Below are 12500 nucleotides of genomic sequence, written 5' to 3' on the forward strand. Positions count from 1 at the left end.
TTATTATTTAATATTAGAGACATATTGGGTAGGCTAGTACGTTTGGTGAGATATGTTTCAAACCATTTTCTTTCATTATCTTTAACACCCAATGCGTGCATCTTGAACAATCAGATTATGATTTTACCATGTCAAAGGTTTTACTTAAATCTACAATGACTGTGCCAACGTAATTATCGTATCTATATACCTGTACTCCATTTATCAATCGTTTTAAGGAGAGCTGTAGAGGTGGAGTGTTGTTTACGAAAACCAGATTGACCTTTGTACAAAATGTTGTTATCGGTGACATAACGTGTTCCCATGTTGAAAGTTGACAAGCTGTTTTACTTGGTTTAAAGAGAACACAAATTGGAGACGATTTGTACTAGGATTTCATTTAAGGTATACATGGTATAGCAACTACTTTAGACTGTTGCGATCCGGGGGGGCACTTAACACAAAATGACCATACGGGTATAACATGCTCCACCGAAAAGACCCTCCTTTTTGGATTTCGCAGCTCCGAAAGACCCCCTATATTTGACCAAAATAGAGCTCCGAAAGACCCTTGATTTTGAAACCTCAGCTCTAAAAGACCCAAAAAATTGCTCATTTCTCATATTTCTGGTGGTTTTTTTCAGGCGATTTTCAACCAAAAAGACAAGAAAGATCCTTGATTTTGACTGTTTGCAGCTCCTAAAGTCCCCATATTATTTGTTCGAAGCCCGGTACGCAGCTCCAACAGACCCCCTTTTCCGGTACACCGTCAGCTACCAAAGACCCACCACCTAAAAGTTCCGGGGGATGGAGCATACCCATGAATTTTTGATGTGCGATTTGGTAGTTCACAGTATCTTGCGAATGGTAGTGAGCTTTGGCAAAAATTGCATTGAATGTGTAGAAGAATTCAAATATCACAGATATACTTTTGTAGGCAGGGTTCGCAGGTTTTTGCCGCAGGTGGAAAAAACCGCGGTTTTAACCACGGTTTTAACCGCTTGGCAAAAACAATTTTTGCCAGTTTTTGCCGGCAAAAATGGCAAAAACTAAAAAAGTGATAAATAGTTCAGTTTTTTCATCTCAAAACAAATTATTAAGTTACCAAAATAATTTTCTGAGTGTAACAAGGCCAGATTTTGTAATTATAAGTAACATATTAAGAAATTAAAGGCATGCATTTTTATTGCTCAAGTGCATTTAACCGAAATGTGGCATACATCAAATTCAAAACTTTTTCATTTTAAGGACTTGATGAGACAAAAAATATGTTGAATGATTCATTAAAAGTTGTGTGCTACTGTTTATGAGCTTTCTGTCTTACTTTTTAATATTTGAGTGACTATATGTGAGTTTTTGCCAGTTTTTGCCATTTTTGCCGGTTTAAACCAGGCAAAAACTGGCAAAAACAGGTTTTTGCCAGTTTTTGCCACCGGCAACGGCAAAAACAAGTTTTTGCCGGCAAAAACCGAACCCTGTTTGTAGGTGCTGTGGTTCTAAAGTTATGTTGTATACAAGAGGCTGAAACAACGTACACATAACTTATTCACAACAATAAAGCAAGCAAGTTTTTAAAGTATATGATTTGTGTTGAATGAAAATTTGTAAAACATCAAAGTTTTATTTGTCAATAATATATTGATTTTGATAATCAAAATCAATATCTGGCTGCGTCGACCAACTTTAGATGGTTTAGCCTAAATATAACTATTTATTATTTTAATATTTACCTCATACCTAATAAGAACATAAGAAAATAATTATACGCACTTGTGCATAAGGAGACAAAAATGGCAAAGTTAATCTGTTCTTTACATTGATCGTTATAATCTTTGGAACATGATTTCATATGCATGCTATTTGTCTCAATGCCTTCTCGTGCCATACATGACATAGTAATTCAAATCGATGTGTCGATCAGCATAGATATTAAATAAATAAAATAAAAAATAATAAATTATAGATAGCCTCAAAGGGCTTTACATTTATTCCGCCGTCATTAGAATATGTCGGAACCACGTTTGCTGCCTACAAATGGCGCATACATCAGTACAACGACTGTGACTACCCTAACAGCTTCCCATAGCACCTGTGTGGGTTGAGGCAAGCGAGGCAAAGCGCCTTGCCCAAGTGCGCATCACGGTGGTGGGCGGGGACTCGAACCCACGCACGTGGAGCAAGATCTCAGATTACGAGTCCAAAGCCGTAACCACTGACCTAACGTGTCCTCTTAAATGAATCTCATCACATCAATTCAAATCTACACCCTCTTTTGAAATATTTATGCACTATAATATTTTGATCGGGAGGCCCTAAACATGCCCGGGTAAACATGATGAATAGAACCCTGTGCGCAACAAACACATTTTATAGAAATAAAATATACAAATTCTCTATTGAAAATGTAGGCTTACATGTATTATACATGTATAGTTCAATACAAATTAGGCTACATATAGTGTATTGCGATAAAATAGCTTAAAATATAAAGAGTAAAATTATCAGATGTATAAATTCATATCGCATGTTGTATACAGTGCCCGGTCGAGGCTCGCCTCCCTCTCCCCGGGCCTCTCCCTCCCTGGTGGTAGCGTATAGCGTGATTTATCGGGGGTAGGGGGACTGGGTATGACAGAGGGGCATCGGCCGTTTTTTCGGTAATTATTCTATGGGCATGCGACATGACTCTGCGCCACCGATGCACTTTCGTTAAACTACTGCACAAAACACTCTCCCAAAACGGAAGTTCAGATCAAGGACGAGGAAACTATTTTGTGAGACCGTTTCAAAATTTTGATATTTGACCTCTTAGATAAATACAAAATATTAGAGGATACCTTTATATAGTGGACATGCGCGCATTTTTTTTTGGGGGGGGGGGCTTTGGGGTCAAAGTAGGGGGCGGCCAAAACGAAGGGGCGGCGGAAGAAAAGGGCGGCAAAAAGAGGGGCGGCGGAAGAAGAAGGGGCGGCGGCGGTGGAAGAAGAAGGGGCGGCAAGGGGCGGTGGAAGAAGAAGGGGCGGCAAAAAGAATTAGTAAAGAATAAAGGGCGGAAAAATTTGAAAAAGTATTAAAAAAACTTTGAAAAAACGGTACTATACATTGCTTATAGGGCGCTTGCGCCTAAAATCTTTTTTTTTTTTTTCTTCTTCTTTTTTTTTTTTTGCTCTTCACCTTTTCAAACCACCGAAAAAAAATGGGTCAACCTTTTCGGGCTGTTGAGGAAAGGGCGGCACAATTTAATTTTCTTCATCCCCCCGGGAAAGGAGCGGCCACGGTACGCTACTGGTGGAATAAATACACTATACTCCAAAAATGAAAGGATCAGACTTTTCAAAAACAATATCAACATTGTTATTCAAATAGACCTCAATCACTAATGTTCAGGCTAGAGAACATTTGCATTGTGTGATGAAGCTCCATGATACTGAAAAACAATTTAGTCATCTTCATTAGAGGAAAAGAAAGAACTGTCAATTTCTGATCCTTTGAATATTTTGAGTATAGTGAATAGCGGTTGTATATACTACTCAATATAAATATGACAAGGCATGTCCATACAAATGTATATGTTTTGCGTAAAAATTAATGTCAGTAAATATTAACAACAAACACATTTTATACAAATAAAATACTTAAAAATTATACAAATTCTCTATTGAAAATGTAGGCCCATATGAGTTCAATACAAAATATAGGCTAAAGTCCACCATGATATAAAATATAATAGTAACATATTCTGTAGATTCCATATCGCATGTTGTTATGCCCGGCCGAGACTCGACTCCCTCTCCCTCCCTGATGGTATACTCGTAATCTGAGATCTTGCTCCACGTTCGAGTCCCCGCCCACCACCGTGATGCGCACTTGGGCAAGGCGCTTTGCCTCGCTTGCCTCAACCCACACAGGTGCTATGGGAAGCTGTTAGGGTAGTCACAGTCGTTGTACTGATGTATGCGCCATTTGTAGGCAGCAAACGTGGTTCCGACATATTCTAATGACGGCGGAATAAATGTAAATAGCGTGATTTATCGGGGTATTGGATCTGACTGAGGGGCGTCGGCCGTTTTTCGGTAATTGATGGACATGCGAAAATGACTCTACGCCACTTTCGTTAAACTATGCTGCACACACTGTTCAGATGAGGAAACTGTGTTTTGTGAGACAGTTTCAATATTGCGGTTGTTCGTTATTAGACCTTGCTTGGATATACAAAATATTGTTCAGAATACCTTATAGAGGAATAAATATAATTCTACACTGCTCCAAAAAATTAAAGGATCACACTTAACTTATTTGTTAGCATTTAAAAAAACAACATCAACACTGTCTATAGGTGTAATTTCATTCACTAATGCTCAGGTCCGGGCTCAGGTTACAGAACATTTTGCATTATATGTAGTGAAGCTCCATGATTCTGAAAGACAGAATTTTCAATTTCTGATTCTTTAAATATTTTGAGTAGTGTATATAGCTGTGTAGGCTATGCTGTTTTGAGTGAGGATGTCCATATTTTTGAGTCCGAAGATCATCCCATATTATCCGAGCACGGTCGTCTGATCAGGTATAAATATGATGTGCACCAAAAATGCCGTGAGAGAACGCTAAGAATTTAAGATCATGCTTTTAGCGTTTTACGTTTACTGAACTGCGCCTTTGCGTTCTTGATTTGCGCGCTCAACAAGAGTTGGCATGCGCACTACGTCCACTATCACTCCGATGAAGCATAACCCTAAGGTAAATAAATAGAGGAACCCATATTTATACCGACCAAGATAAAAATGATGCATGCCAAAAATGCCACAGGGGATGCCAAAAATGTACGCCTCAATCGTCTTGCAGTCCCATATATCCTGACGTTTCATTTCTGTCATTGAAGTTCCACTTCGGAGAAGCTCGATTTCTGCATTTGCTTGATTGACAAGAGTTGACATGCGAAAGATGTCTGATACCCAACCAACTAGGAATAGACCTGCGGTTAACTGGTAAGCAAGGCGATACCAAGGCCTACCAAGGTACTGGTGTTGAATACCTGCAATGAACAAAATAGCGGTCATTAGATAGACTCTGTGTGTTCCAATATATCTGTTGTGGCACACTTAGGGAGCGATCGTTATTTATGGCAGGGGGAATGGGTAAATTTAGGGGGGAACACGTAATTTTTTTGTGGTCTTGAGGGGGCAACCTGAAAAGTGAAATTTTAGTTGAACAAGGAGGGGGTTTGTTAAATTTTAAATGGAGAAAATTGGGAAAACAAGGGGAACGCGAACATTTTGACCGGATGCGAGGGGGGAACCCGGGGGGCACTTCCATGACAGATATGCATCATGTGCCTCGGGATAGACCCCCTTTTTCAAACCGGCTTGTACCCAATGACCCTCTTTTTTGTGTTATGGTCCTACCTGTTACCCAATGACCCCCTTAAAAAAATTCATGTACTCAATGACCCCCTTTTTCTATTTCCTGCTATACCTAATGACCCCCTTTTAATTCCCAAATTTAGGTGGTATTTGTGTTCTCCTCCAGAAATAATGAGATTTTTCACATTTCCAAGGCCAAGTTGTTTTTACGCAGTTTGGCACTTATTTATGTGTACTTAATGATACTCTTTTGGCAATCCTGTCCTCAATGACTCCCATTTTACTTTTTGTTACCCCATAATGACCATCCTTTTTTCAAAGTTTCATACCGAATGACCCCATTTTTATTCAGGTTGTGTACTGAATGACCACATATCAGTTTTGTAATTGTACATTTGACCTGAATGCCCCCTACTTTTAACATGGCCGAGGCACATCCCTGCCATTTCAGATAGGGAGGAACGCGAAATTTTGTGTCGATATTTTTGCCAAAACACCCATTCCCCACCCCCTGCCGTAGATAACGATCGGACCCTTACCTATCGATTTGTATTAATTTGGGCACAATTGGTCTTAGATTTTCCACCTCTGATCTTTTCAGTGACCAAATATAGGGGAAGGTGGGGCATAACGGACCCCCGGGGCAAAACGGAACCACCTGGAAAAATAGGCCTTCGCAATACTGCCGTCTATGCAAATTATATTGAGGAACACAAGTATGGCTACGAGGATTTACAACAAAAATTTTATCTGAAACAATCCACTGACATTCGAGCAAGATCGAAACAAAAAATTACTACCCGTCTGGTGTAAGATATGTAGATGTTTAATGCGCTGAAATTTTACTTCATTAATATCGGATTCCCAAATAATTGTGTATATTGTAAACACGAAGGTACTAGCCATGAGCTGTATTAAGTGCATGACCTATATGCTACGATGTATTATGCATGCAACCTATTTCTAAAAAATCGGGTATGGGGCAAAACGGAACCCTAGGTGTGGGGCATAACGGAACAGGGTTCCGTTTTGCCCCAGGCGTTTTGTCCCACAGATGGGTTCCGTTTTGCCCCAATTGGACATAACTTGTCTTCACTCAAGGAAATGTAGGCGTTATCTAGGGGCCTACTCGAACATGGTAAACACTTCGCTGAAACATAGACATATAACTAGACCTAAAGATAGAATTAATGATTAAAAGTTAACCACTTACTCCACAGAGATGGTAGGCCTACTGAATATTTCTTTCTGATCAAATATTGGTCATACATATTACTAGGCCTACTAGGCCTATAAGAAGTTAACCACTCACTCCACAGAGATGGTAGGCCCACTTAATATTGTAACTGAATATAGGCCTACATATAACTAGGCCTAGGGCCTACCGATGGAACAACTGATATAAGTTTACACACAGGGTGCCGTTTTGCCCCATAGGGGGGTTCCGTTTTGCCCCGATAGTGGGGCAAAACGGGTTTTTTTGTTGAAAATATTTCTTCAGTTTTAGAAAAAATTGTAAGATTCAAGTTATATTGGTTAATGGTATATTAAAGGTAAATACAAACTTCAACTGAACATATAATTTTTACAGTCATATTACTTATGGTGACGTCACAGAGCATCCTCAAAGTTAAGTGTTCCGTTATGCCCCACCTTCCCCTACTCCCTCTGTTACATGGAATACTTCATATCACGCGCATTAATGGAGACAAAAATCTCAGAAACCATGGACGTCGCGTCACCCATATTAGCCATATAGGCCTATTGCAATGCATCTTTATATAATTTGATTGAAATCCCTCCTACTCGGCAATTTCTAAAAGGTAAATCAGGCTTCCGCGGCCGCGGCCTGTGCATTAATTTAAAGGCATGTCATCCCCGGGCTCATTCTTGTTGTAAAAATCAAAAGACCAAACATTTAGCAGTATACGAGGTCCAAAAGTTTCCATAATTCCATGGTGAATTAAGACCAATCAAAAATAGGACATGTTACAGTTACACAATTTACAAATAGAAATTAGCTACATGTAGGCCTAGCCGCCTAGGCCTAAATTTGAAATATTTGACCAGGTGAGGAATGGGAGTTTTGAAAATAAAATTGACGAAAAATTTCCAGTTGTTTTTCGAATGTTCTCCATTTGAAACAGCATCCCCCCTTATGTGTCAAATAAACAAATGTGGGACATTGGTAAAATATTGAACGGTCCCCAACTTACCAATAATTCCTAATGGATTTAAAGTGAGTATCCATGCATCCCGGAGTGTACGCGAACGTAACATAGGCTGGTATCTCAAGCCTGCTTCACTACACCCGCTACAACGTGCTTCGTACTCAGACCCGCATTGGTTTCCTTAACAATACTTGGTAAACAGAAGCCGTCAACAATCCAGCCGATTCCAAAATAACCTAACGTACACATGTACACAATCCCCATAAACCAGTGGTCCAAGTACATACGATGAAGACCAAAAATGCCCAGAGGAAACCAGAATATGTAAGCCATGACGAGACTTTTATTCTTTTGTTCACACTGATTGCCACATTTGCCACTGTTTCCATTTTCAGCATACGATGATGATTTATTTGATGCCATGTTGTTTAAATTGATGAGATAATTTAGAATACGGTCAAACCGATGGTCCAGGCTACGCGTGCAGACGAATAAATTTCTCAATGCACTGACCGTAATTTATAAGCTTTTCTCACGCTTGCTTGTTTACGTAATCGTATTCAACAGCGGGAAGTGACGTCGTCGTCGTCAATGAATTATTCATTGTCAATCGTCCCGTGATTATTAATAAACGAGGTCACAATAAAACAAGCACTGTCTTTAAAAAGACAACGCTATAGATGATGAGATGATAATAATAAATAATAAAAATAAAATAATAGGATCTATTTATTTATTTAGTAAGGTAGGCCTACATTGTTCTGTTCAATACTACATGCAAGTGTATGAATTATGACCCGTATCATAGGTCCTAAAGACTTAACCTGTCATCGGATTTTTCCTCTTGAAGTGGTAAAATTGATGTTGAATATTATTTCATTATTAAATAAGAGGGCATTATTTTTTATCTGGGTCCCTTATCCAACATTTGGTCCCGTATAGACAACGCTATAGATCATAAATAATATTAATAAATAATAAAATAAAATAATAAAATAGGCCTAGGCCTATATTAATTTATTTAAAATCTACAATAATTGTAATTTTGTCAGTAATGTCAAATAAAACCACATTAAATTTAATTCAATAGTATTTGAAAAGGAATCTTCATTTCATGACACCCCCCCCATGTAAGCATGTCAAAATTATGTCCCTTGCATCATGTAGGCCTACATCGAATAGGAGATTGGGGCAACCGGCAACCCTCTTCCAAAAGTATCGCATAAGGGACGCACCATTAGATTCTCAGGGTGGGGGTCACCCACTACATGAGCAAAAAAAAAAAACTTTCCCCACCAACACTAAAAAAAAAAAACTTCCCCACCTAACTGTGTATAATGCATGAAATTAAAACTACCCCCCCCCTGAGTATCAAATGGTGCGTCCCTAATTACGAGGCGAATCAGAATGTGTCACATGTCACGAGTGCCTGGATCACTGTGACGTAGGGTATCAAAAAGCTACATTTGCACGATTTGCACGTACGTATCGGACATATAATAGTTAAAACATCGATTTATGAATCATGATCATATGAAGCTGTTAGTGTCATCAAGTGATGGTGACTTTGCCTCGATGCGGGGGATCGATGCATGCAAAATAATGTTATTGTGAATTTCCCTTGATATTTTACGGTCGTGTTTTTGATTCTCAATGAATATATCACCTTTAAACATCACGAATTCACGATAGCTATATATAATTGATTTAGGCCAAGTAAAATAAATAACATGTAGACCTATCGTCCCCACCGTTCATCGAATTTTGAAGATTTTCAAATATTTTTGTTATTTGCTCCCTTACTTTGTTTCTGAAATTGTTATGAAGCAAAAAGATGTTGGTTATCTATCATTTCATCAGTTCATTGCAAATACTGATAACACTCAAGTAAGGGGTAATGGCTTTGGGCTTTCGGAAAATAACAACAGATTTAGGGGCCTTCCCGTTTCTATGATATGTGTCAAAACCGTCCTCCTGACTCTCGCGATAAAATTGACCAATTTGGTATGACCATCTTCCTTTTGGCCTGTTTTAGACCCAAACCAACCAAATAATTGCAGTTTGGTAACATACGGTATCGAATTATCATGTAGTTGCAGCTCCTCCCGGAAATTTTGACCGGTACGCCCCGGGGGCACTCAACTTTGGAGGTGACGCGTATGTAGGGCTGTTAAGACCCCTTTTCAGCATCGCTGTCACCCAAAGACCCCATATTTTTACGAACACATGCTCGCTCCGCGCTCTGTCACCCGAAGACCCCCTATTTTTCCATTTGATCTGCAACAGCAACTTTCATTTATCACTGATTTTGTTACTTATCTTGAAAAAATAAAGAAATTTGAAGCCATTTAGAACTAGAAATTCGATTTTCGAGGTTTTTGTGTCGCTGTTTTGGTTCTCACCCAAAGATTCCATTTAAAAAAACGGTCATGTTCTCACCCAATGACCCCACATTTCTTACATTTTGCTCTCACCGAATGCCAAAAATCATGCTCTCACCCAATGACCCCATATTTTTTACATGTTGCTCTCACCGAATGCCCCTTAGTGCGAAAGCGCCAGCCGGCCCTACACCTATATCCTTTTCAAATTGAAGTGCCCCCGAAGCGAAAGTACCCACTACATATGGATGATAACGCTGTTCAACATGTTCAAAGCTAAAACTTTTCCAAATCACATGCTTGCAACATACAGAGTGAAATGGGGGAAGTCATCTGAGGTCAAATGTCATCAAGGGGTTACATTTTAAACTTCGCCCGAATCATTGGTATGAGGGGGATATGTAAGAAGTAAAATCGAGGACATCCGTGTTCCTGGCGGTGGAACTTGAATGGAAATTCACAATACTTTTAAGTGCATTTGCTTACAAATGCTACAATTAATGGCACTTATGGAAATTTTACATTAATTTAAAGAATTTAAATATGACTTTAAAAAAAAAGTATAACACAACGGGCTTAACAAATACAGTAGCCTATAAACTATATAATGGACTAATATCATTGTGTACATTGCAAATATCAAGTTCATTTTCCAATTTAATATACTATGTAGAAATATTGGAGTGGTAAAGAAATCGTGTTTTTTAGGCATGTTTAATTGGAATCAACCTGTAAAAACTTGACAGATTTGCAATCCTGACAATGTTTTCTAAATAATCAGAAATTCAAAAAAGGAGTTGATTTTGGACAAATTGCAAGATGTGACATAATTGGGTCCCATCTCAAAAAACATGACCATAAGTAATTAATTTTATTTGTTTTCCACAAAATGTTACTTTTTATTAGATCAGATATCCCTAAATTCGTTATTTCATTCCATCACCTATATAATTATAGCCACCGATGCACTCGACTCTCCTCCTCCGCCCACGCATTGGTTTCCTTAACAACATTTGGCAAGCAGAAGCCATCAACAATCCAGCCAATTCCGCAATAACCGAGAGTAAACATGTACAAAAACCCCATAAACCAGTGGTCCAAGTACATACGGTGAAGACCAAATATGCCTAAAGGAAACCATACCATGTAAGCTGTGGCTAGACTCTTCCTCTTCTTCTCATCATTCGATGATGTGCCCTTGCTTTCATTTTCAGCGTACGATGATTTATTTGATGCCATGTTTTTTTTTTAAATGATGAGATACTTAGTACAATGATTTAGAATATGGTCAAACCAAGCCAAGCTAAATACTTGTATAAGAGAAGATGAGAAAGTTTCCTGGTGTACAACGTGCAGGTGAATTTCATTATAGGAAAGTCTTTGTAGATGTCGTCCTTGCTCTGTTTACCATGTTTACGTTCTTATTCAGATAGAACTTTATGTCATCGTCAATAAAACGTCAATCGTCCCGTGTTTATTTAGTACCGAGGTTAAGGGCTCTGATAGTGACGTTTTTACGTATTTTGAAACGACTTTGCGTAACAATAGAGTGTGATCAGTTTTGCGTTCTGAGTGTTTGCACAGGTGAATACTGAATACAGAAAGTTCTGAGTATTTCCTTCTGAATTGAACTATTTTGAGGGAATTAAGGAATATGATAACAACGTTTGCACACTGGCAATTTTGTGGGACATGAGAGCACATCAGACATACCGAATTGACTGAATTTTGAATATATATCATATCATATCATTTTATTTGCCAGCAAAAAGACACATATACATATAAAATATTGCACAATATCAAAATTACACATAAATATATAAATTACACATGCAAAGATATAAAAATGTAAGCCATGGAAGGTCATGAAGCAAGAAATTGAAATTGAATTGACCCATGTTGGAGAAAATAGAGAGATGGCATGCCTTAACCAGGAACAATTTAAACAAAGGACAAGTAAGAGAACCCCTGGCAGGGATAGCCAGATAGTGACAAAGTCACTTTCAAAGTGGCTAAACCTAATTGATTCCCACAAGAACACATACAATCAGCACAGGGGAACAGGGCAAAGGATGAATCTACCTACATTCTCCAACATAAGATGAGGCATGATAATACAATGTAAGCACAACCTTTAGATAAAAAATAAGCCTAAGCCCAACTAAAAACTATTTTGAATTCCAGCTAATTGTTTTGAAATGTTTTTTGAGATTGTCCAGGAAATTAAATATACTAAACAAGAATTGGTCTTTGAGAGATGGAGGAAGTTGATCAAAATAAACTGGAAAACGATTGAAGATAGTGTATTTAAAACTATCGGTTCTAGCATAAGAATGGGAGAACTTAAGAGAATTACTATGACGAGTATTGATGGAAATATACTCCAAAGGATCAATATCATGCTTGCAGTAAAAACACTTGGCAACAAAGGAAATAGCAAGATAATTGTATCTATTGCACACAGACATCAGACCTAGTTTTTCAAGGCGTACACCATACTCAAGCTCTCCCTGGGTGCTGGAATACAGGCACGTGCCAGACGTCCCTGTATTTTTTCCAAGGAATTTAAGTGTCCACTTTGATGTGGAAGCCAGGCTGGGATACCA

The 12500-nt window shown here is 38.5% G+C and overlaps 1 protein-coding gene across 1 annotated transcript; it reads right to left on the reverse strand.

Moving 5' to 3' along the window:
• Positions 1 to 2954: 2954 nt before the first annotated feature.
• On the reverse strand, positions 2955 to 11130 carry LOC140163759 (uncharacterized). The gene is made up of 4 exons (XM_072187075.1): positions 10861 to 11130; positions 7637 to 8029; positions 5926 to 5932; positions 2955 to 5011 (listed from the first exon to the last, which is right to left on the reverse strand). Exons 1-4 carry the CDS (start codon positions 11128 to 11130, stop codon positions 4620 to 4622), a joined length of 1062 nt encoding a protein of 353 aa, XP_072043176.1. The 3' UTR covers positions 2955 to 4619.
• Positions 11131 to 12500: the final 1370 nt, after the last annotated feature.

Source organism: Amphiura filiformis, chromosome 11 (assembly GCF_039555335.1).
Source record: "Amphiura filiformis chromosome 11, Afil_fr2py, whole genome shotgun sequence".
Classification (NCBI taxonomy): domain Eukaryota; kingdom Metazoa; phylum Echinodermata; class Ophiuroidea; order Amphilepidida; family Amphiuridae; genus Amphiura; species Amphiura filiformis.

Bases quoted from the DNA above. Each gene is read 5' to 3' on its own strand.
- LOC140163759 (XM_072187075.1), bottom strand. From the start codon at position 11,130: ATGGCATCAAATAAATCATCGTACGCTGAAAATGAAAGCAAGGGCACA. The intron at 8,030-10,860 runs GTGCATCGGTGG...AAAAGCTTATAA, and splicing joins GGGCGGAGGAGGAGAGTCGA to ATTACGGTCAGTGCATTGAG.